At 47.4% G+C, this 24203-nt stretch overlaps 1 protein-coding gene across 1 annotated transcript in view; it reads right to left on the bottom strand.

The window, feature by feature from the left end:
- FBN3 (fibrillin 3) overlaps positions 1-19843 on the bottom strand; it is a 111240-nt gene extending 91397 nt beyond the window's left edge. Inside the window, exons 1-3 of the mRNA XM_074163853.1 lie at positions 19674-19843; positions 4065-4147; positions 1534-1632 (exon numbers count right to left, since the gene is read on the bottom strand). Coding sequence (XP_074019954.1) covers positions 1534-1632; positions 4065-4147; positions 19674-19843 — 352 coding nt within the window. The remainder of the gene's footprint in view (positions 1-1533; positions 1633-4064; positions 4148-19673) is intronic.
- Between the last annotated feature and the right edge of the window lie 4360 nt (positions 19844-24203).

Below are 24203 nucleotides of genomic sequence, written 5' to 3'. Positions count from 1 at the left end.
TTCCCTACAGATGGGCAATAATGGAAAATAAATTTCTGGGTCTCTAGCAGTGGCCATCTGAGACCTTAGAAGACTCTATAAACTCCCATTAATTTCTGCATTTTACATAGGGCACTAACAAAATCAGCTTTTTTAAAACAATACCGTCCCACAGCTCTGTATCTTTGCTTGCAGGATTTTTTTGGGCTGGTGTGTTTGAGTAGTGTCATCATGTAAGGGTGGACTGTTTAGATAGTCAGGTGCAAATGGTCACCCACTCTCCTTGTCCACGTTTGAAGATGTAGAATGCAGGCCAGCCCTCAGTCACACGCTGTTCTCACTCTAGAGGCAACTGAAGCCCTTTTGGGCAGACCTGCACTGACCCAGGTGGGTCTCTGCTGGCTTCCAGGAGCGTGGGTAGAAGGGCTCGCTGGACATCTCCATCCAACCTCCCTGCAGACCAGGCAGGCAATGACTTTCTCAGCTAAGTCTTCAAAACCCCAAGGAGAGTGATCTCCTCCAGCTCTGGTTCCCTGTCCCAGCACCACAGCACCCTCCAGTCTAAGAAAATTTTCTTCATGCCTGAAGATCTCAAGCTTGAACACCCCAAGTGGCAACTTGTGGCCACGGACCCCTGTTACATGACTATTGATTCATATCCAGCCTGGCGTCTGCCATAAATCCCAGGTCCTTTCCAGCAATAGAACCCAATGAAAAAGGGGGCACAGAGGAGCAAGGATCCCATTCAGACACTACACAAGACCATGAGCTATTGGGATTTAGCCTCAAGCCAGAGGAGTGTTTTCTGTGCTGCAGGGTAATGGAGTGGTTGGAACCAGGATCTGGTCTAGATTCCATCCTGCAGGATTACCAGAGGGATATGGGAATTGCTTTCTGGATGCGTGACTGTCACGCTGCTGAGTCCCCCATAGTCCGCTTTTCAGAAACCTCAGCCACCCAGTCGCCCTTCCCAGAGCTTTTCAGATTTTGGTCCTGAAGGTCTGAGATGGGAGAACAAAGGAGAAAAAGTGGCAACGCAGCTTCTGCATTCCCAGTTCTGCCTGTGAGTAATTCCATCGCGTCACTGGAGTTCGCTAAAAATGCTGGGCAATTCTCCCTGACACCCAAATCAAATCACACCCTAAGAAAAACTTAATAATTTTTCCACTGGAAAAAAATATTTATTTGGTTAACAAAAGCAGTGACAGATTTAATTCCACTTCAAAGAAGAGCCAGGGGCGGACGGGCTCTTTGGCAGCAGCGTCGCTATTTGCTGCTGTGAGATGTGGTTTCAGAGCTGCACCCTGTAGGATTTCTCCTACCAAAACAGCAGAAATTGCAAGGAGGTTGCCAGTTTTCTCCAGGTATCAGGGGGAGCGAGGACCTTTAGTCAAAGCTCAACAAGAAATTAAAGATGTCATGACTACTGCCCAATTCAGATCAGAACCTGGCTGCCAAAACACAAAATATTTCGGAGATTTCCTTTCATTGTGGCTGGGAAATTTTTAAGAGAGCACTCCAGAGGGAGGAGAAGCACCAGCAATGTTCTCTTACCTCCAGCTGAGCCACAGTTGGGAGAAAGTTGTCCATTGGAGCACGTACACATGTTTGGCCGTGAACAAAATCCATCACCACAAGAATTCCTGCAAATTGCTGGAGGAAGAGAAAGACACAGCGATTAGCACAATGCGCTACTCTCTGAACTTGCTCACAGATGTGGTTTTGGCTGCCGAAAGGGTGTGAATTCATCTCTTTTCAGAATAATAACCTGGGGAGGAAGCTGGGGCACCTCTTGAGGACCCTGGCGTGGGAAATGGAACAGTGGGAAGGACCCGCATGTTCACAGGGAGTTCCTGGAGGCACCTTCCTTCTATCACAGACTGGCTGATCCCGCTACCACATCGCTTCTTCAGCAGCAGAGGATGGGGAAGGCATATTTCACTACTTTTGCCTGCTAAAAATGTTTTTCAGCAGAGACAAGTGACATTCTCACGGAGCCAGGTTGTTCTTTCCCTTAAAAATGTGTGTGTTTCCATGAAGCATTTCGCAGTCCATGGTCTGGCATTGAGGGAACCGGCTGTTACTGAGACGCGTCTCCTGCTGAATGAGGGGCTGAGCCCGAGTCAGCCAGAGACGCATCAGCAGGATGCCTTCATCTCAACCTCCATCCTTTCTTGCCTGGGACCCCTGCTAATCTCTTCCCCTTCCTGTGCCATGGGAGCCAAGAGCATAGCTGGCAGTATTGTTCCACCTGTGTAAGCACAGATTTTATTAGAGCCCCATGAAAGTATCTCATCTCTGTGTGTTTTATAAATACAATTACAACACAGAGTCCCCCGAGGACCTCCAGCCCAGATGGCATGTTTTACAGTTATGAGAAAAGTCAGCAGACAACCCCGAATGTCGCTAACCCCGCATGCCACTGAGCGGCTCTTTGGCTGCGAGTTCCTTAACCCTTCGCTACGGTCAGCATTCAACTCAAGCCTCGTCTCCTTGGTGGGGCATCCGCTGTCTGCGGGATGGTGAGAAGGATTTTGTGAGTTTGCCTGTCTCTGCTGGTCACCCTCCCCTTCTGCTCTGCCCTGGTGAGGCCCCATCTGGAGCACTGGGTCCAGTTCTGGGCTCCCCAGTTCAAGAAGGACAGGGAACTGCTGGAGAGGGTACAGCAGAGGGCTACAAAGATGATGAGGGGCCTGGAGCATCTCTCTGATGAGGAAAGGCTGAGGGACTTGGGTCTGTTTAGTCTGGAGAAGAGAAGACTGAGGGGGGATCTGATCAACACCTATAAATACTTCAAGGGGGGGTGTCAGGAGGATGGGGCCAGTCTTTTTTCAGTGGTGCCCAGTGACAGGTCAAGAGGGAACGGGCACAAACTGGAACATAAGAAGTTCCATCTAAACATGAGGAGGAACTTTTTTACTGTGAGGGTGGCAGGGCCCTGGAACGGGCTGCCCAGAGAGGTGGTGGAGCCTCCTTCTCTGGAGACATTCAAACCCTGCCTGGACACGTTCCTGTGGGACCTGCTCTGGGTGACCCTGCTGTGGCAGGGGGTTGGAGGAGATGATCTCCAGAGGTCCCTTCCAACCCCTACCATTCTGTGATTCCGTGCTCGTGGGGAAAGGAGAGGACCTGTTGTTTTTCTCAACTTGAAACCTCCCAGTGTCAATTATTTTTAGGAAGCTTTGGAAAAGGGCATTCACATACCATTCCAAGTGTGCTCTAATGCAGAAGATTTATTCAAAAAGCTAAAATACTGGGAGATACAAGCCTGCCCTAGTGTTGTCTCCTGTTCTTTATGTCCAGGTTACAGTTAATATCTCCAGGACAGCATGTATTTACTGTGTTTCAGTTTGAAGCATGACCAAATGCAGGTACAATTACCCCTATTGTCTCGAGTGAGAATCTCATTTATTTACTCCTGAGCTGACTTTCGCTTCCAATGGAAACATCCTCCAAAGGGCAGGCTCCCTCCTCTCCCTTTAACTCACACATTTAACCTACAGAAACGCGAAACATCGGCCCCTTAATGGATTTTATAGGTGTATATATCAGCACTCGAGAGTTCAGTAATGGCCTATTCCACACGGGAAAGCTTTTGGAGGACGGCAAAACAGAGATGTGATTTATCTAAATCAGCATCCTGCTTTTGATGGCCACTCAAAGACGTAAATTCCTGCTTGTGGACACTGTCTCATGACATCGTGTTTGCAATGTCAGCATCCAGCCGTTGGTTCCAGCAACTAACTACATTATTTCATCTAAACAAGCAGCTCTAAAATAACTTTCTCAGGAGTCACCAGTAGCTTTCGTTTGAGGCTAATCTTCTGCAGCGGGCACACAAACCATCAAGCAACAAGGAACACAGGGGCAATTTGGCAGAAGATAAAAGGCCGTGCACTAAATGGGACCAATTGCCACCACCCTGCTTTAATCAAGACTAGCAGAGATGAGAACTCCCAGCAATCGCTGCTCCTGCCCCAGTGGATTATGAAATATTCTGTCATCTGCTGAAGTGCGAGATATGAATTCCTTCCCACACGGCAATTAGTTCCCTTGGTGCCCTTAACAGGAAAATGGATACTCACGGACAATGCACTGGTTCCCTCCGGGCAGCGTTTTCCAGCCGGGGCAGCAGTAGGAATGGAACCTCGAGCCACAGACGTTGGGTCTGAAAATTAAAAACAATGTTTTGTCCTCTGTTTCTGTGCAGTGACATTGGATAAATTCAGCACGTATCATCGCTGCAGGAGAGCAGCTGAATAGCTCCTTGTGCGACATTTCTCTGCCAAACTCCATTCCCTCGTCATGAGTTTGAACCAGCCGTGCTTAACTCCCACCAAAAGGAGCCACCATACATTATTTTAATGACTGACCTGTGCAGAATGCTGTGGGGCTCTGATCTTACAGTGACCCTCTTAGGGCTATACGGAGGAGTGAGGAACTGAGGCACAGCCAGATTCTCTCCTGACACGAAGCCACGCCATGGGACCATGCCCACAGGGTGCTGGGATGGCTGGGCACCCTGGGCATGACAACCAGCCTCAGTGGCACCCTATGAGACCACTACCTCTCATAGGGTACCAGAGGTACCAGATTCTACCAGATTCCAGTCTGGATTTTGGCAAGAACCTGTAGTGCTTTAGGGCAACAGATTCTTTTTCTGGCTGGGAGAGACTGGTGGATCCCAGAACACCCTGAATCCCTTACCCAGGCCTACATGAGTCTCCCACCTTCAGCGTGATCGCAGGAGATGCACAGGATATACACAGAAGACACGCAGCAGAGATGAAGCACACGTACAACACGTGTGCAGAAAACACACCGCAAACGCAGAGCGGATAGACAGGGGATGCAGAGCAGATGTAACGGAAACACAGCGTATGTACAGCAGCCACATCCAGCAAACACAGGGCAGAGGCACCGCAGACACAGACCGGGGAGACACCACAAGTGCAGCACACTTGCAGACACGCACTGCAGATGTGCAGCAGACACCCACAAGTGTTGTACCTTTCCAACGTGGAAGCAGTAGGATGCCTTCCCGTGGAAAAAGGAACTGGGCATTAATGACAAAAACGCTGAGCTGGACTGAGAGCAGACTCTAAGGAACCCCTCTCCCGAGCAACGATGTTCCCCTGTAAAAGCAATCTTAGCTTCTACTCTTCGTGGTGACTAGAAGATCCCTGGGGACCACAGACCATGTTGGATGACTCTCTGTGCAATGAAGGGGGCTGCTCTGCTTCCCAATTCTAATTTTCCCCAGACACAATGACCGGTGTAGAAACCGTGGCAACTGTTTTTCCATGACCTGTGTTTGCCCAGTGCTGTGTGGAGCCTCCCTCGCCAGCCCTGCAAACACAGAATCCAGGGCTCTGCTAAAATAATTTGGTGCTATGGTTGGAGGTGGAGAGTAAATCTGTATTTTGATTTCAAAAGAGCCTACGTTTTCCACAAGGCTGGGCATCTGTTGCTTCTCCTGTGCTTAGAAGTTAAAAGGAGACCTTGAATGCAGAGCTGTTTCTGCTGGTATGGATTAGGTTCCCTGCAGATGGGGGAACATCTTGGGTTGCCATTCCTGGCTGCATTAGGCTGGAAAAAATCCAAAGCTAGCTGGTACAGCCACTGCTATCCACGTGCAAATCTCCAGCTACAAGTAGACATATGTCTGTGGTTGGCATTAACTGGGAAGATAAGTTCCCTCTGAGCAGATGGAGGGCCTGTAAAGCCTAAGATTCAGCCCTCAGGTTCCCAGTGTGCAGGATGAATGGATGGATGGATGGATGATCTATTTTTTTTGATATAGGACTCTCCATGCAATGTGTAGGCAACCCAGACAATCCATAGCCAGGCATGAAGTATTGCAGTTTGACTTCCACCCGAATCTGTCCACTGGTCCCCCCTTTTTAACACACAGGTGTGAACAGCCATTGCCCTTAATACACCCCGGCCCCAGACTACTTCAAGCCTTGTTGAAGATTAAAGCATATTATATAGACTTTTATCAGGCAAAAGATTAAGAGGGTTTTTTGTCAAAATCAGTGAAGGTAGAGGTATCTGACATCGATCCCGTAGACTAAGATGGAAGAAAGTGGAAGCTGAATGAAATTGATAAAGAGTGGGTTATTTTTAACTATGGTGGAAAGTACCACCTCTTTCTAAAAGACAGTCAGCCAAGACTCTTCTCCAAGCTCTGTGCAGGGATCCTGGGAGAGGTCCTGGGCACCCTGTGACAGAGCAGGCTAAACTGCAAGATCCCAATTGTTCCTCCAAAACTGAACCTTTAGAAGCATATGCTAAAAATTAGCAGAGTTTCAAAACAAAACGTGGGGGAGAATCCATCTTGAATGGGCTGAAATTAATGGTGTCACAGAAATGACCTAGAGGGAGAATGAAATTAGATTCCAAAGCAAGAACTCAATAAGGAGAATGCTGTTTTGTAAGAGAAAAAAAAAAATAACATCTTCAGCAAAGTTGTGACAAAATTGCTTTTTAAAATTAATAGCAGTTATCTCCATCCTGGGAAACACAAGCTGGAAACTCATGTTCTCATCAGCAAGAAGGTGTGGATAAAAGGCATGTCACTTAGTTGTTAAATAGAAAACTGCAGCCATCATTTGTGGTGAAGAGCTAAGGATGGGAAGGTCAAGGTTAGAGGAAAAAGCATTTAAAGTCAATAAACGTGCTCACACCATTCTGACAACAAAATCCACAAACGTTTCAGAACTATCAAGAAAATTCAAAAGGATCAGTCCTAAATTAAGAATCAAGAGGTGGTTTTTTTTACCCTACTCCCTCCCAGCTTTGCCTCCTTGCTATCCAGAAGTAGCGAGAGGGTTCTATCCAGACAGGATCGAGTCCTGGGGAGACACAGTTGCACTGATGAGATGGTGCTAACGCCTGCGTGAGTTTTTCCTTTGGGTGATAAGAGATAAGAGCTGACATGTTTGTACCAGACCTTTCTGGCACCGCTGGGCCACCCCCATGGTTCAGCTGATGCAAAAATAGACCTGCCAATACGAGGCAGATCTTCCTTATCAACTTCTGCGCAGCCCAGGAAAAGGCTGGAGGTGCTCAGCTGCTACAGAGAACTATTTTAATCAACGTAAATATGGCCAAAAGGGTGATGTTAAAGAAAGGACAGAAGGGAAAAGCAACGCTGGCCATAGCGTCTTCTTTGTCCACTTTAAATAAACAATAGGATTATAAAGATAAGCAGGGACAAAGTAAGCCTGAATTTCAACTGATGGCACCAAATGCTGCCTGCTGGCAGTGGCTCCATCTGGGAACTGGGAGATGCCAAGATAGAGCAGAGCTGTGGCTACGTGATGTGAAAATGCAGGGCTGTGAGCGAGAGAAGCCTTTCTCCCAAATCCACAACGGAGTCGGAGGCATGAGGAAGGACTGGGAGACGGTCCATACCACAAAACTGCCCACAGGCTGGGGGTGCCAGCCCGCCCGTGGGGACAGAACACAAGCGGCATCTGGCTGTTGCTGCGGCAGCCTGTTCCCGTTAGCGGCCTGGGAAAGACAGCCCGGAGCACTGAATTGTTGCCTACAAGCTGAGCAAGCAGCCGAAAAGGTCCTGCCAATTATTGTCAGATGCCTAGTGTGACCCCAGCAGAATTGTACTCATTGTTAAAGGTAGGAGAGGGCAGACAGCACAGCGTGTGAAGTCCAGGCTGAGAACGCTTTGCAGACACAGATGGTAGCCAAAAACCAAGTTAAGTTGCCCTGAGCTTCCTGCTCACCCACAGCTACGTCCTCACGCACATGCATGCAGGTCTTTGTCCACTCCTCCAGAGGTGGGAGAAAGAACACCCAGCCAGAATGAACTCTCCAAACCTTCTCCAAAAAGCTCTGCATGGTCACTAAAGGGCTGATTTGTGTAATAAGTGTGTCCTGCGAGGAGTCCTTCTCCTGCCGTCCAGCAAGACCCACAGCTAATGAACCCCTGGCTCCACGTAGTGCGTGCTTTCCAGACAGCAGGAGCAGCAGCCCAGGATTTGTCTCCCCTGTCACGAGCAATCAGTGTACCTCAGTTGTCACCGGCCTTCAGAAGTGGTGTTTCCATTCCTTAAATTAGAGGAAGACAGAAGTGAATGAAAATTGGTGGCTTGCCAGGGCTGGGGCAATTCTCCGAGATGCTCTGCTCTGCACAGGGATTGCTCCTCTGGCTGCTCAGATGTTCTCCTTCTCACTGGCCTCATCCAGGGGGATTCAACATAATAATTCAGGAAGAATTCACTATAGTTCATTACTTTGGGCCAATTTCCTGCTCTTCTCACCAAACGGAGCCCCTTGACCAGCGACTGAGGCTCCCTGAGCTGTGACCCTGCAACTAGTCTGCTTGGCTGCATGGTCAGCAAATCCTTCTCCCGGCTCATCGCTTTCTCAAAAAGTTGGGGTTGGGTATCTGCTGCCTGAGCACGGGGACCCTCTTCCATATTTATCACAGTCATTTGTTATTTCCCTCCTTGATACAGCCCAAAGCTTCTTCCTGCCGGGTGAAGAGAGGTCCTCAGTGCTGTGACTGTCTCCTGAGTGCTACTTTCCAAGATATTCCCTGTTCAACGGGAAAAGGAGTCTGAGCTCAGAGGGTCCGGCCTGGTTTGAGTCCCTTGGCAAGAACAGAGATGCCAACACTTTAGGTCTCTTTCAGGTCTCTTTAGTGCAATAAGAACAAGTGAAGATCACAGAGTAGATGCTCTCGGAAATTCAAACCACTTCATTTTTTTTCCCTGTAAACTAAGACTTTGTTAATAAAAGTATGGCTTGTACTTTTACCAGATCCCAGATGTAAGTTAGGCAAGTGACCAAGCACAAATTCCTTTTTCTCTAAGTGTTTCAAACAAAACACTCAGTAAAAACCACTCTGCTGCCCTGCCAAAGTACAACTCTGCAGGCTCGTAGTAGGGCTGGAACCCAGGGTTTTATGAAAGGGTGAGCAGCAACTTTCCCACCAGCACAGGGGATCAACACCTGGTGATTTCGGGATGAGAAGCACCACAGCTTAACCATCCAGTGACAAACCTAACGATCGAGAGATAAGAGACTTCATATCCTTGATACTGGTCCTCAAAATAGGTGGGAGGAATCCACAACAGCAGGAGACCACATCCTGGGCTAGATGAGAAGAAGCATGGCCAGCAGGTCCAGGGAAGCTATTTCCCCCTCTTCTGCTTGAGCACAATCTCCTAATTTTAGGAGTCTATTAAGCTTGCCCAATCTCAATTTTTCTTCTGTTCTTCTCTTTTTATTCTCCGAGTATCTTGAGAGACATGAAAAATCTCTCTTCTAATCCACACACACATCCCGTTTGGGGTGCGGCAATTCTGACAATTGACATGGGATGAATGGAAACCCCTCGACATGCTTATAGTCACTACCTTCCCTATCCCTTATGTTCAGGTGTTTTCTATCTTCAAGTTTCAGCTTAAAAATCTTCATGGGGAAATAAAACCATCCAGCAACAGATTTAGCCAATTCTCAATGCACTCTACTCGTTCAGCATTAGGAACAGCCACCAGCCCAAATACTGTTCTAGATTTCCCCAAACCATTCAGAGTTACCCTTCGCTGTAAATTCACCGACTCAAGTGACAATTTAGTTATTGCCAGGCCAGTGAAGATTTCCGATTTGCTACCGCAAAAAGGAGGTCTGTCTCCTATCCACAGAAGCGCTATTTCAGGGAAGAGACATAGAAGTTTCTTTTTAGTTTATCTGTCCCCCCCCACCCCGTGCAGCCCTCCTCTTATCATGAAATTCAGGTCTGTGCAGAGAGTCAAGTAAAATGAATGTGTGTGAATATCCCCACTGCATTCTCTAGTCTTATCTGACTTAAGCATGTGGCTTTTCCAGGGACGACGATCCTATCTCTCCATCTGAGTTGGAAATTTTTCCTGTAATTCAAGATGCTTTTTGGTTTTGATCTTGGCCTGATTCTTTGCTGAGCCCCAGGGATCATCTCTGACAATAATGGGGAGCACCACTGCAGGCATCAGTCACCCTTGGCCTCAGTGGAGATCACCAGGGGGACAATAATTACTGCCAAATGTGATAGTGGTTTTTGGTCTTGCGTCTCCCTGCCCAGAGGGATTCGGGATTGTGTCATGGCGTGAGAACAGATCTGAAACAATGCTGACTTTTGGATCCGTGGCCTAAAGGGGAGCATATTTGTGTCCTCCTCGTTCTTGACTTACCAGATCCCTCAAATGTACTGCAAGTATTTATTTCGGTGATTTATCAGTTTTACGAGCCTAGGACTCTGCTATCTGTACAGTCACTGTTACTTCCCCAGTGTCCGTGCAATGGATACAGGTTGATAAGTAATTTGCAAAAGAGAAAGCAGAGAATCTCCTATCCAGGCAACCCCCTGTTCAATGTAAGGATATCAACTCCGTCCTGCAAAGGAGGTGCCCAACCTCTCCCACCTGAAACATCATCCTCCTGTTCTGCAAAACAGCCCAGCATCTGTTGAGCTTTTAGGAAAGAATTCAAGTCCCAGTGATTTCAATTATTTTTGGTTTTAATAATTTGGTTTTAAAGGTGCAGAGATGCTAACTTTCCAGTAGAAGTCACACACCTTAAAAACTGCTTGCAGCTCTTCTGCTGGGTAATATCACAAGCACTAAAGCCTTCAGAATTCAGACATCCTGAAGTTGTTTGCGGAGCTGAGCTATGGATCGCCTTCCTAAGGCTCTCAGCAATACCTGAAATACTCCACTCAGAAATCCGTCGGTGGCAACAGAAACATTTTTCTCTGATCTCACCAAAGCCCCAGACTTACCACATCTCTCACATTCCTGCTGGAGACCCTTTACTTTCCATGGCCCCTGGAGCATCCCCCCACCTCCATCCCCAGGGATATCAGTGGTGGGAGCTGGTGCAGAGCCCCCTTCCGAGCAAACCCTGGGAGCATTACCGAGCATCTCTCAACCGTGCTAATTAGCGATGGTGACCTGGTCTCTGCCTGAGCCCAGACCAAGTAGCTGGGACTCAGAAGACCTTGCCATAAGATGCTCAAAGAAAGCTGAGCCTTTCAAGCACCTGAATTCAGCGGCTGATCCTCCACTGCAGCTCTCCTTAAGGAAACTGGGAGGTCTGGGAAGAGGTGGAAGGGTGCATCACTGACTGCTCCTCCTCCCAGTACCCGGGAGGGGCTCCAGACAAGAAAGATCAACTTAAGTGAACAAAGACTACTTTTTCTCGATTATTTTAGTTAACAGAAAGGAAGCCTTAATTTAAGTAGTTATTTTCATCTCTGTTTCCATGTTTTAGTTATTTTTTCCTAGAGAATGAATAGTCTGAAACTAAAGATACCCTTGACACCTAATTTAGCACTTTCTTTAATCAACCAGGAAAATGCATGATATCAAAATACAAGCCTTTTAACTGAGCAATTACGTAGTTTCAGAGTTACTCAGGTGTTTACTGTTTTCATTTATACATTATTAGCAAATGGGAAGAAAATAACTCATTTTTTCCAGATGGTGATTACATTTCTACTTCTAATACATATTCAATTGCCTTTGGATTGAAATTGAAACAGCATTAAATGGACCTATTTAATGTTCAATGGTACTTCTCCTGTCTCTGTGCCCAGGGTTGAATGCCCTACCATAATTTAGAGCAGAAGGCAAAGCCGCCTTGGGGACAGGCCATCTCAAATACAGAGACGTGGTCTGGAAAGATCACAGATCTCTGTATCTCAGCCCCCTTTCTTTCTGCTGAGATGCAGCTACCAGTAAGTTCATCAATAAGGTGACGGAGCAAGAGACTACAATGAAAGGAAGTCCCATCAGGGACCTCCCCAGTACAAAACTGCAGCCTTGGCTCACAAATCATCCCTGCACCCAGGTAGAGGTCTCCTGGGACCCCTCGCACACGTGGACTCCAGATACACATCCACGGAGAGGAAGCCAAGCTGAGAAGGCTCCCTGGTTGCCACCACAGGTACCGGCTCACACTAAAACAAATCTCTACACGTACAGCAACATCCTGCCCAAGTTTAGGTGACCCGAGCCGCGCAAAGCCAAGTGCAGCATAGACACCTGAATTTTAGCTGAAAACTATGAAGAAAAAAAAAAAAAAAAAAGAGCAATGGAAACAATTTTTTAAACACACAAGATTATTGTTCAGTTTCATAAAAGGAATGCAGAAAAATGCAAGGAAAGTCTTGCAAAGACTGTATAGGACTTGGATTCCATCTACTTGGGTTAATGCCAAGTTCAAGCACAATAATGCTTACAATATTTATTTAATTTTTTTAGCAAAGGGGGGGGTCTATAAAATCTTTTGTTATACACTTTTTCTTTGTCAATAATACTATTTTTCCCCCCTTTATTCTGACCTTCACACATTTTTTTATGAGTGATGGTAGGGAAAATCTTCCCCTCTTCATGCGCATTTAAGTTTAAATCCTATATACCAGCAAGGAACCATACAGAAGACTTTCTTTTGAAAAAGACTAAAAATGCAACTTACTTCCAGGAACTACTTAACACTTTCATTTGGAAAGCAGCATTACCAACTCTTCCATCTTTTTTTTTTTTTTCCCTTAAATTCTGAAATACATCAAAACTTCAAATCCAGTTCTTAAAACTTCCAAACAAAACCCATATAACCAGTTAACTTCTACGCCAGATAATCTTTTGCCATGCCAATACTTGCCTTCACGTTTTCTGCCAACAACAAGAGAAACCAGCCTGGGCCAGAAGTCCAAGATCAACCATTTCACAATATAAATCAAGACACAAGGAAAATTTAGGAACGAGAGTCTTAAGTCAGAAGTTTCCAGCAGCTGCTGCCTTAATTCTGTTCCTTCTGTTCTTTGTAGTATTTAATAGCTCTATGAATAAATATCAAGGTTTACGTGTGTGGAGTATGTGGACCTGGAAGCCGCTGAGATGTGCTCAAGAGGGGACTGGGACACAGTGAGAGAAGCTCCAGCTGCACCTTTATTGAAGGGACATACCTTCACTCTAAAGTCAGCTTTAACAGGTCTTGGAGAACAGAAACCCATGTCCTGCCCAGGGCAGGAATGTGGTGGGAGAAGGCAAGAAAGCTTTGCTCGAGTTTGACCATGCTCTCCCCTGCCATGTCCTTCCTCACCATTTCTAAGTGGAGATGCCCCAAAGCTACCTCTTTGGAGATGGAGAGTCCTTTATGCATCCCTGAACGTCCATTTCACCATCTTGGGAGGAAAACAATATTTAGAATAGACTAGAATATTTCAGTTGGGAGGGACCCACAATGATCATCTAGTCCAACTGCAATGAGATGTGGGTAACCACAAGCAGCACAGTCCATTTCAGACAGCAATTTTTGATAAGTACTGGAGTTCTGTTGTTACTCTTTGGGTACACGTATGTGTAGTTTTAGTTGGTGTAGTTAGTGACACGTCCCACAAATCTGCTTTTTTAAGTGCTTAAATCACCATAGTTACAGAGTCTTTCACAAACAACTCACACAATCAGTAGGACACAGTCTGGTTGCCTAAACTATAGAAATGGGACATTTTAGCTTCCACTGCCTCTTAGTAGCACCTTGCTTCTTACTGAGGAGTTTTCTACAACTTCGAGGTCAAGAAATCAATTTTTTTTTTATACAGAATGAAAGCTGAGCTGCTGCATTTAAAGGACTCCACTCTGGGACGTTGATGAAATCAATACCTCTCTCTAGATTTACAGTAGCGGCAGAGACGGGAACACAACAGAAAAGATTTGCTGACTCCCACTTAGGGCTTGTTCCTTTCAACCAAGTCAACTAAAACGTTATGCTTGAACTTGGCAGAGGCAGAATCAGGGCCCAAATCACGAAACATCTGACAGCGCTGGTTGTGTTTTGGGCATCAGCTCTTTTTAAAGGCACATGTTTCCAATAAACCTAAAGCGAGAGTGAAGAAAATTACAATTGCTGCCGGTCCAGAAAAACCTTTTGTAATTCCAGTCCTAAAACCCTTGTGGAACTGCAACGTCAGGAATGGAGCTGGATTAAAACATGGCTGGAAAGCATCTTTGTGCACATCTCGGAGTGAATGGTGGTATTGAAGCTCATCTCTGCTATGACCAGTTTCCCCTCGACATTAAACACCACCCCAGTGTCAGCTCCAGTTTAAATTGGTGCCACGTGGCTCAGAATCACAGCCAGTGGTTTTCCCTCCCCACCGCATCTGAGCTTCCAAGCTCAGGGAGAATTCATCTACATCCCAGCAGCCTTCTGCACACAACGGGCCTCTCCTCTCCCTTCCCCAATGGCAAGTTGGAAACTAAAGAGGTGTCAAAAATCTCTGGGAGAGCAGCTTGGAAACTCCTCGTATTCCCCATTCCCCACAATTAATTTAGACCCCTCTCTGTCTCTTTGCATAACTCCGAGCAATAGAAGAGCTACGGCAAACACCTCCCCAAACATTCTCCCTTCATCCATCTTCTCAATTGCAGTGGCCATTTCATAATTAATGGGCTTGACATAATTAGTTGTGTTTAAAGTCAGGCTATAGCTGAGCCTTTCTTCTTACTTGAAAAAACAGGCAGCCATGAACTTACAGGAAATCATCCTGCCAGCAAACAGCTCAGCTGGCTGCAGACTAATCATCTTTTCTTTCCCCTTTGTTAAACACATTCTTGCTCTTGGAAACTGTTCAATAGTTCATTAAACTAATAATCCCATTCAAATCCTGCCTCATAAATGGATTTGTCAGTGCTGTTCCTTTCAGGAGACGGTCATTTTAAATTGTCTCTACTTTAATGAGTTTAAGGACAGATTAAATCATGGCTTTGGCTGTGATTTATTGCTCCACATTACTTTATTAATTGTTATTTGTAAAGGCATTGGTGAATAACAGGCTTGTTTATTTTGCATTTATTTCATGTTTTGCATTTATTTCAGACTTATCCCGTTATTAAAGGAGACTGGGACTGGAACAGAGCTCCAAATAAATACGTTTCCAGCAGGAACATACTCAATCTTTCCTCCTGCATTGCCGAAACCTCTTTTACCAACAAGACACCTACAACTGTCCTCGTGTACAGCCCGTTCACTCCAGACACCAGCTTGTGCCGTCCACGTTGGAGTTACTAGAGAGCAGTGTCTCACTACGAGCTCTATGATATTAAATGCTTCTGTGTATTTCTTTTAGTACTAATTGACTAAAACTTCACACAAAGTAATTTGCCACCAGAAGAGAGCAGAGCACCCCCTGTGCTACTGGGGCTTACTCAAGACCAGCCTGGGAAACCCACAGGAAGTTATTTGTGCTGTGTGTAAGAAGAAAAGGTATTTAAGAGAAAATGAAGGAAGGAGCAACCAAATATGTTTGCGTATTTGATTGTTCCAGAGTTGGTAACAATTTCCCTATAAAGGCACCTGGGTGACACTACTCTGTGCCATTCAATCCTATTTTCTTGTCCAAATTATGATATAACACAAGCTAGAGATGGAGGGAACACACGGTTTCACCCGCCCAAGAGAAAAGGAGGCATATATAAGAATAAATGGTAGGACAAAAGCCAGATGTAGCTTGTCAAGATGGGGGGCTGTCCTCTAATGTATCTGTCTGTCTGTCATAGTCTGCTTTGGGAGCAAAAGTATTTCTGCCATGGAAAAAATGATCCGCAAATGGCACGTTAACATTGTAAAAGGCCTTGAGATCTGGCAGCTTAGAAGGTATCGAGCATGGTATATGAAAAGAAAACCATTATTAACTCGTGTTGGCAAAAGAAATGATTTCAAGGAATAAATAATCCAGGGTTACAGAGAGTCCAGGAGCCCTGAGCAGAAGGTTTCCACAAAGGAGAAGAGGACTCTGCACTGCGTCACCGCTAGATCTAAAGCGGTGTTCAAATCTGTTTCTCCAAATCTGTTTCTCCATTTCCTTCCATCCAGAACCAACACACAAACTTTTGAACATTCTCACAGAAACCAGAGTCTTCAGGACGGTGGCTGGGGGTGGTGGCCCCGAGTCCACCAGGGGAGCCGCCGGCTCAGCCCCATGTGATGCAGCTAAGCTTTGCTGCATTTTAATTCCAGTTCTATTTAAATTCCTTTCATGCAAGCCTCAGAACCAAAGGAAGTCTCAGAACCAAAGATATTTCAGATGAAGGTTGGATTGAAATTAGTCTTTCTCCCTGAGAGAGAAAGTTGTGGGTCTTTGAAAGCAAATGCCAGAGCAAATATTTGAAATGGTGTCATAAACTATTAAAACAGACACCACAGATAAGTGTGTTTAGACATTCAGATGCGTGTTTAAAGGAGTGGCATTATAGAATAGATAATTCCACAAATCACTGTAGTCAAGATAAGCCACCTGCATGCCTACATTGTAAAATAACACCAAATTAAAAAAAAAAAACAAAAACCCACACACAAAACCAACCCTACCTCCCTCTACATTTAAAGTTGCACCAAGAAAACTCACTGTTCACTTGTCTCTTTTGCTACTGCAGCCTGTGAGAAAACCAAACCTTAAATTGGGACTTATCTGATTTTCCCCAAAGAAGTGTCTCAAACTCTGTTAAACAATTTCACAGCAGCAAAGAACCCTGATCCCTTAAGGCAGCAAAACCCAGGTCAGGGACGATGTTGATCCACAACTGCAACACCCCAGAATCGTTCCAAGGCAGAGGATAAAGGACAAGGGACTGTTTGGGGAATCTACAACAACAATTACTGGGTCTGTGGCTCTGCAGGAGATGGCTTTCACTGGCTGCCAGACCCATCTACAGCACTGCAGCTGGTGACATCTGTAGCTGCTTTCTAAGCCCAGTAGACATTATTTAAAACATCACTCTTCAACAGATTTCTCATCTCAAGTGGTTTTTATCTGCTTGTAAAATAGAGATTTTAAAGAGAGAGACTGCTGAGGGGCTGGAAATCCTGAAGGAGAGATTTGGACACAAAACCTAGGAGACTGTCAGGGTCGCTTGACATGGAGCATGGGAAGCGCCTGGGGCAGAAGCTCCAGCCACTCTGAGCTTTGCCAGCTCCCCCTGTGTTGTCCACCACAGTTCCCTCCCTTGAAACAAGACTGCTCTCCCAAGGGCCGAGGAACAATGATCCTTCAGTTGTCTTAAATTATAGTCGCACAGACTTCCTTAAACAGACCCTGCACTTATCCCAGTGGGTTTTTTTTCTTTTCCTACAGCAATTGCTTCAGAGGGCATGAGGAAAGCAGAAGAGAAAATGAAGGAGGTAGCAGTGTGGTCCTCAGCTCCCTGCAGGGGACTGGGAGCCAGACACTTCAGGCCCGATTCTGATCCTGCCTCGAACTTACTGTGTGGCCTCTAACAATTTACACAACCGATAATTCGGTATTACTTTACTTAAATGTTGGTCCCTGTCTGAGGCTTTAAAGTAGAGAAGGGTTTTCAGAGGTAATTTCTAACTTAGAATCATAGAATCATCTAGGTTGGAAGGGACCTTCAAGATCATCTAGTCCAACCACCAACCTAACTCGGGTAAAAAAAACATCACTAAACCATATCCCCCAGCACCATGTCAACCCGTCTTTTGAACACCTCCAGGGATGGTGCCTCAACCACTTCCCTGGGCAGCCCATTCCAAGGCTTGATAACCCTTTCGGTGTCAAAACTCTTCCTAATATCCAACCTGAACCTCCCCGGTGCAATTTGAGGCCATTTCCTCTTGTCCCGTCACCTGTGACTTAGGAGAAGAGACCGACCCCTGCCTCTCTACACCCTCCTTTCAGGGAGTTGGAGAGAGCAAGAAGGTCTCCCCTCAGCCTCCTTTTCTCCAGGCTGAACACCCCCAGCTCCCTCAGCCTCTCCTCATAAGACTTGTCCTCCAGACCCCTCACCAGCTCCGTTGCCCTTCTCTGGACCCGCTCCAGCCCCTCAATGTCTTTTTTGATGTAAGGGGCCCAAAACTGGACACAGCACTTGAGGTGGGGTCTCACCAGTGCCCAGTACAGGGGGACAATCACCTCCCAAGTCCTACTCACCACGCTGTTCCTGATACAGGCCAGGATGCTGTTGGCCTTCTTGGCCACCTGGGCACACTGCTGGCTCATGTTCAGCCCACAGTCGACCAACACCCCCAGGTTCTTTTCTGCCAGGCAGCTCTCCAGCCACTCTGCCCCAAGCCTGTAACGCTGCACAGGGTTGTTGTGACCCAAGTGCAGGACCTGGTACTTGGCCTTATTGAACTTGGGATGCTGAGCTTCATTTGGACCCTTCAGACTCACCGAAAGTCAAAAGGAATTATGCTGTAAATCATTTTTGAAAACAGGATCAGGTCACCTAAGTCACTGAATGCCATAAGACCCCTGGACACCAGTGACCTTCTCTGGGGTTCCAGGGAGAATGGAAATACTCATTCTTTCCTTGCTCTGCCCTTCCTTTCTCTTCACAGGACTGCGTGAGACAGGACTGTCCATGCACATGTCAACTCCTTCCAATCCTTTCTGTCCCCATTATCACACAGTAATCAATCACACATAGCCCTGGGCTGGCAGGGTGAACAAGAGTCTCTGTATCTGGTAGACTGTCATCCCATCCTTCTCAAGAAACAGCTTTCATCCCTGATAATCACAAAGATTTGGGATGTTTTATCTGAGGGATGATGGACTCAAAGAGAGGAGCATGACGAAAGCAGTTACGGGTGATATTGGGGGAGATGCAGGGTGTCCCTACCCTGCAAGCGAACCGATGGCTGCTTTTGGTAGCCAGTTTTGAGAAGACCAAACCCCCAGGAACACTTGCTGTCCATCTTTTCCAAATCCGCCGGAGCAGGAGGGAGTGGCCACGCAGGTTGGAATTCCAACAGGAGACAATGCCAGCCCCACGGCCCTGCCCCTGGCAGCTCGAGGGCCAGGCTCTGCGTTCCAGCTCCAGCCCAAACACAGCACATTTGACTGTCTGGGCTGAAAGCACAGCACTCCGTCCCATTCAAGCAGCATTCCCCAGCAAGTGCCGGAGGACTCTGGCACAGACCAGCCTTCGCGCGTGTATCACGTTCTGCTCTGATTCTGCCCACTGACACAGGAACACTTTCCAGGAACTACAGCCAGGGAGACTTAAAATAACCCAGAATCAACGCCGGGGCCAGGAACCATCTTGAGAGCATGCAAACACTGTGCTGAGCTCCAGCACAAGCTTTAGGATTTTCTAGCTGAGCCCTGTCTCCCTCCTCAGGTGGAAAACACTCACAGGTCCAGCTCTCACAGCTATTTGTCTATAGATGAAACCACAAGCCACAATTATGCTGTACAACAAGGGACTGAGTGTGACACCGTCCCTTTAGCAACAATCATCATGTAAAAAAGCCATCAGAGGCAATAACCTCTCAATACAGCCCAGAGCATTGACATGTAGGAGGGAGGCGAAGACGACTCCAGGGTCAAAACCTAAGTCAACAGCATCCCCATGGCCTTGGTGGAAAGCCCAGCCACAGCCATCCCAACAGGTGAACACCCAGCATCGCTTCCACAAACAGGCAGGGTGTAGATGGCTCTTCACAGTCCCAGCAAGTGAGCCCTAAGGCGCTGCGATCCCCTTGCAGAGCTCAGGGCACAGCTCTCTGCTCCCACAGGACTCTGCTCCGTTGTTCCCTCTGGCATGAGCTTTCCTCCTACCACAGATCTGCAGAGCAGTCTCCTTCCTGAGCTCAAGCATGTCTCTATGTGCTATGATAATAACCCAAGTTCTGCTTCATAAAATAGAAAAGAACATTAAACGTACCCTCGTAAAGTGTCTTGGCCTCTTCTTCTCACTCTGTTTGCTGGCTGTCTTTCCTCGTAGCCTGCAAATCTGTCTGTCTGCAAGTCCCCTTCATATTGACCCTGGGCTTGTTCCACATACATAACTGCTGTACATCCCAGCATGAACCTGGCCAGCCATAATACCCCCATGATGGCACGGATTCCTCGATTCCCCCGGCTGCTCCGAAAGCTTCTTCCAGCTGGAGGGTCCCTGCTGCCTTGGTGGAGGATGGTTTTTGGCAGCAGCCCCTGAGTGCCGAGGCGCCGTCCTGCCGTTCTCTTTCTAGAAGCAAAAACGGAGGAAAAAGAAAGAGAGAGACAAGTGTTCTTAAGGGCTTTCACATTTTTAAAATGATTGATCACCCCAGGCGGCCCCTTCCCAGAGTTAATACAGTGGGGTCAGACAGTCACACTGAGTTTGGCTCCTTGTACGTGCAGCCAACATGTTCACAGCGTCACTCCCTACCACAGCATCGCCAAACTTTTCTTTCCCAAGAGCTGGGAATCAAGAGAAGATCTCCAAGACTCATGGTGCTGCCCTTCTGATGGAGAAACCAAGAGTGACGAGAGCACATCTGTCCTGCACCTGCCCATGGTGGTGGGTTATGACACCGACCTCGGCATAGTGCCTTGGTTCAGAAGAGCAACCGGAGATGCAGGACTATGAAGCAAGAGGAGAACTTCAAGAAAGAACAGATTCTATTTATGGACCATCTTCCCAGGTCCTACAGCCCTAGTTTACAGCATCATACTCCAGACAGGCCATGGCATGGAGATCAGTTGCTAGAAAACCACCTCCCCAGATACCTGGTAATTCCACCTGGCTGAGGGGAGCGGGCTGCTGGCAAACCCATCAGAGGGACATGCCCACCAGTGCCGAGGTAGTGAAAAGAGTCATTGTGGGCTGGTATAAGATGGAGGATTGTGAGCTGGGGCTAGAGCATGAAGACATGGTGCATTAAGCTAAGCCTGGTTTCCATGGAAGGAGAAGGGAAAGAGAAGAAGGTGGAAGGCTGGGCATGGGAGGGATGTAGAAGAGCTCCTGAGCTGGGACAGGCAGCTGAGCATGAGAGGCCATGGGAAAGGAGATGGTATGGGGTCCAAAGCCTCTGTGGAGTCAGGGGAATGGGCCAATAGAGGCAGCAAGGAGACCCCTCACACCTGGTTGTGGAGACACCCCAGGGCTGGGGCAAACAACTGAGCCTACAAGATGGCCATAGCCGGGCAGGGGCCAGAGCCAGAGTTTGGCCCTGAATCATTCCAGAGGAGGTCCTCAGCCCCCAGAGAAAGTCCATGCCGATGAACAAGGCCCCTTCCAGAGGGATAAAGGCAGGAGCCCGGCTTCCCCTGGGGGTGGGTGACATGGCGGAGTGGCTCCTTGGGCCCAGGGCGAGCAGGGCTGAGGGGCAAAGCCTAGGCCATGGGGTTCTGAGGGGAGACGGAACCCAAAGCCACCTCTGGAGCGGCTTTATTTTAGTCCTTACAGGACTGAGAGGCTCCAGGTAATGAGAGACAGAGGAGAACAGCCCCCGGTATAGACCCTGGCCCAGCAGGGAGCCCCCAGAGCCGGGCGGCCATCCCGTGAGCCCCCGCTGTGAGGAGGCGGCCGGCCTCGGGCTCAGCCTGAGGGGTGCCGGGAGCCGGCAGGGCTGCAAGGCCGGGAGAGGAGGGAGGCAAGGAGAAACCCCGACGAAAAGTCTCTGTAAAACACATGGTGCTCCACAGACTGTACCCCCTCCTCCTCCTCCTCCCCCAGCCCCATCTTCCCCCCCATTCCCCAAATCCCAGCCCGGCACGTGAAAAGGGGGAGCCCTTCCTTCCTCCTCCCAGCTGGCGGAGGGTCAGGAAGCATCATCTCTCACCTCGGGACCCCAAAAGTTTGTTCCTTCAGGGAGGAGGGAATCCTCCCGGGTCTCAGAGTGGAAATATTCGGCCGCTTTCGGCGCCCGCTCCTGCGGGGAGGGACGGGGCCCCCGAGCCTCCCCTTACTGTCCCCCTGGCTTTCCCACAGCAGTTCCAGCCCAGCCCCAAAGCAGGGAGAAAAAAAAAAAAAAAAGAAAAAAAAAAAGAAAAAAGCAGCCCAGACAAGGCAGAAAATGTGTCTGAACCAAAGGGAAAAAAAAAAAATTAAAAAAAAAAAACCCACCACACACTTCTCCCAGTGTCCCAGCTGGGAATCTCTCAGCTCTCGAGGGCATGCATTTTTCAGGCTCTAATATTTCAAACGCAGGGAACGGGAGAGCCGGAGTGGGAAGGGAAAAAGGCAGGGCTGGGAGCAGAGGCAGAGACAAAGAAACTGCCCTTCCTGCAGCCCGGAGAGCTCTGCGGCTCCCGACACACGCCTGGCCACCGAGGGCTGGGACACGGCTATCGCCCACCAGACAAAAGGCAGAGGGCTTCCTCTGCTCCCAGAGCTCCCGAGGTACAGCATAGATGGAGGGGAAAAAGGAAAAAAAAAAAAAAAAAAAAAAAAAGAAGTGGTGAAAAGCCCCAAGTTTAGGCACTTCGGGAGATTTCCAGCCTTGGTGCAGAAATTTAAACTGCAGAAAAGTCCAGATGCACCCATTTCCTCGCAGAGAAAGCATGAGCATGACAAATGATCGATACACAGGCACGTACTCTCAGAGCCTTCACACACGTCTTACTAAGAGAGTATGGAAAAGTCATTTACACCATCAAAAGAAAGTTGGGTTGTTTTTTTTCTAAAAAAAAAAAAAAAAGAAAAAAGGCTTAAAAACTATTTTCAGCTCTGAGAAATTCCATCAAACGCCACTTGTAAGAAACACACTGACCAAGAAAAGAGAGAATCAATCACTAAATCAGGTTTTAAACTGGTTTGCAAAGTTTGGAGGGAATCAGGAAAGACGGTTCAAACCCATGCCTTTGAGTGTGCAAATTAAATCAATCAATGAAAAAAAAAATAAATGTGCAAAACCACAATAAAATACAATTAGGCAGACAAACAATTAGGCAGATAAAGAGAAAGAAATCAGCTCTTAGCTATGCAGCTCTGGATTTAGTCTGAAACTGTTTAAATACCTTTACGTCCTGGAACTGGTGATGTGCCCAGAGCTCCTTTGTTTAGTGGAGATCTGGGCAGAAAAGAAGGGAATAAAACCCTCACTCTTGAAGGAGAGAAGAAAAGGTACAGCCTCATCCAAATTGGACAGGGGGAGGGCCTTGCGGCGGGGAAAGGGGTGCAGGAGGAGTGGGAGTAGCGAGAGGACAACCCTACCGCATTCTTCAGCCAAAAGTTTGTAACTTCAAGGAGGGGCTGGGGGAGAGGTTGGGTTTTAGCAAGAGAGACGTCTGAATGCAGACATGATTATCACCTAGCCATTCCTTTCCCAGCCCAGGGCTCGTTTGGGTCGGTTAATTAGGGACCGCTTTCCGTTCAGCTGGATGCGGTGAGGGCTTGTCCCAAATTTAGGCTGGAGCTGCAGGAGGCAGGAGGGCATTAGTAACAGTGACTTCACATCAAAAGAGTTGGGGAAAAATAATTCGGTTTCAATTTGGAGCTTATTCTTCATTTCTTTTTTTTTTTTTTTTTTTTTTTTTTTGGAAAATGATGGTGTGTTAACAGAAGGGGGAGAAAAAAAAAAAAAAAAAAAAGAGATTTCAAGTAAAAGGCACTTTTCCTGCTGATCATTTTCCTGTACTTAGTGCAACTAATGTGAAACAATTAAGGAAAGACAGATGGCTCGAAGGATAGGTGACCCAGCCCGGGACCTTCACGCTCAAAAGTTACCTCGGCTCCACAGGAGAAAGTCTTTGAAGTTAAAAGCATTTTCTCAAAATACATATATTTAAAAAAAAAAAAAATTAAAAAATAGTAGCATGTTGGTGATATTAAGTCTTTCTTCCAAGGGAGAACTTTGAATGTCAGCTCTGAGTCTAATTCCACTCTTTTGCTCTGTAAAAAAAAAAAAAAAAAAAAAAAGAATCTTTCCTCTGCCTCTTGCTTTAGGAATTGTTACTAATGGCTTTTCTTAAAATAAGATATAATAAAGTGCACGTGGCCCTCCTCCTCTCTGAGCTCCCTCTGCTCTGTGCCACCGCACGCCCGCAGCTCCTCCAGGAGGTGGAAGTTCCCCCCGCGTGGACGGACGGCGGTGGCAGAAGTCTCCCCAGAAAGCCCCCAAATCGAGCAGCTTTTCAGGTCAAAGAGGTTGGGAGAAGTTCCTGCACCAAACGGAACCCAAACGGCTGCGCACAATGCGCGGGGCGAGGCAAACGCCTCCCGATTATCCCACCATCTGGCCTGGAGCTCCGTTACCTCTTTACACCCGGCGGACGAGGGTTCAAATGCAGCTATGGGATCGGTTCACCGAGGTGCAGAAATTCCAGGGCAAGCCCCAAGCCGGCAGGGAAACTGTCATCCCTTCTCCTCCTGCCGCCCTTTGAAATGTCCTCGCTGCCTGCTTTGTTCTTTTGGCTCGTCCTAATCAACCCCCCACCAGCTTTATAGAAGTCAGGATGATGCTCAGCCTAATTAACAGCAAACTCGCGG

Source organism: Numenius arquata, chromosome 25 (assembly GCF_964106895.1).
Source record: "Numenius arquata chromosome 25, bNumArq3.hap1.1, whole genome shotgun sequence".
NCBI classification, from domain to species: Eukaryota; Metazoa; Chordata; class Aves; order Charadriiformes; family Scolopacidae; genus Numenius; species Numenius arquata.
Note: the sequence above shows the minus strand (reverse complement) of the source record. Positions and strands in the feature narration are given on the sequence as shown.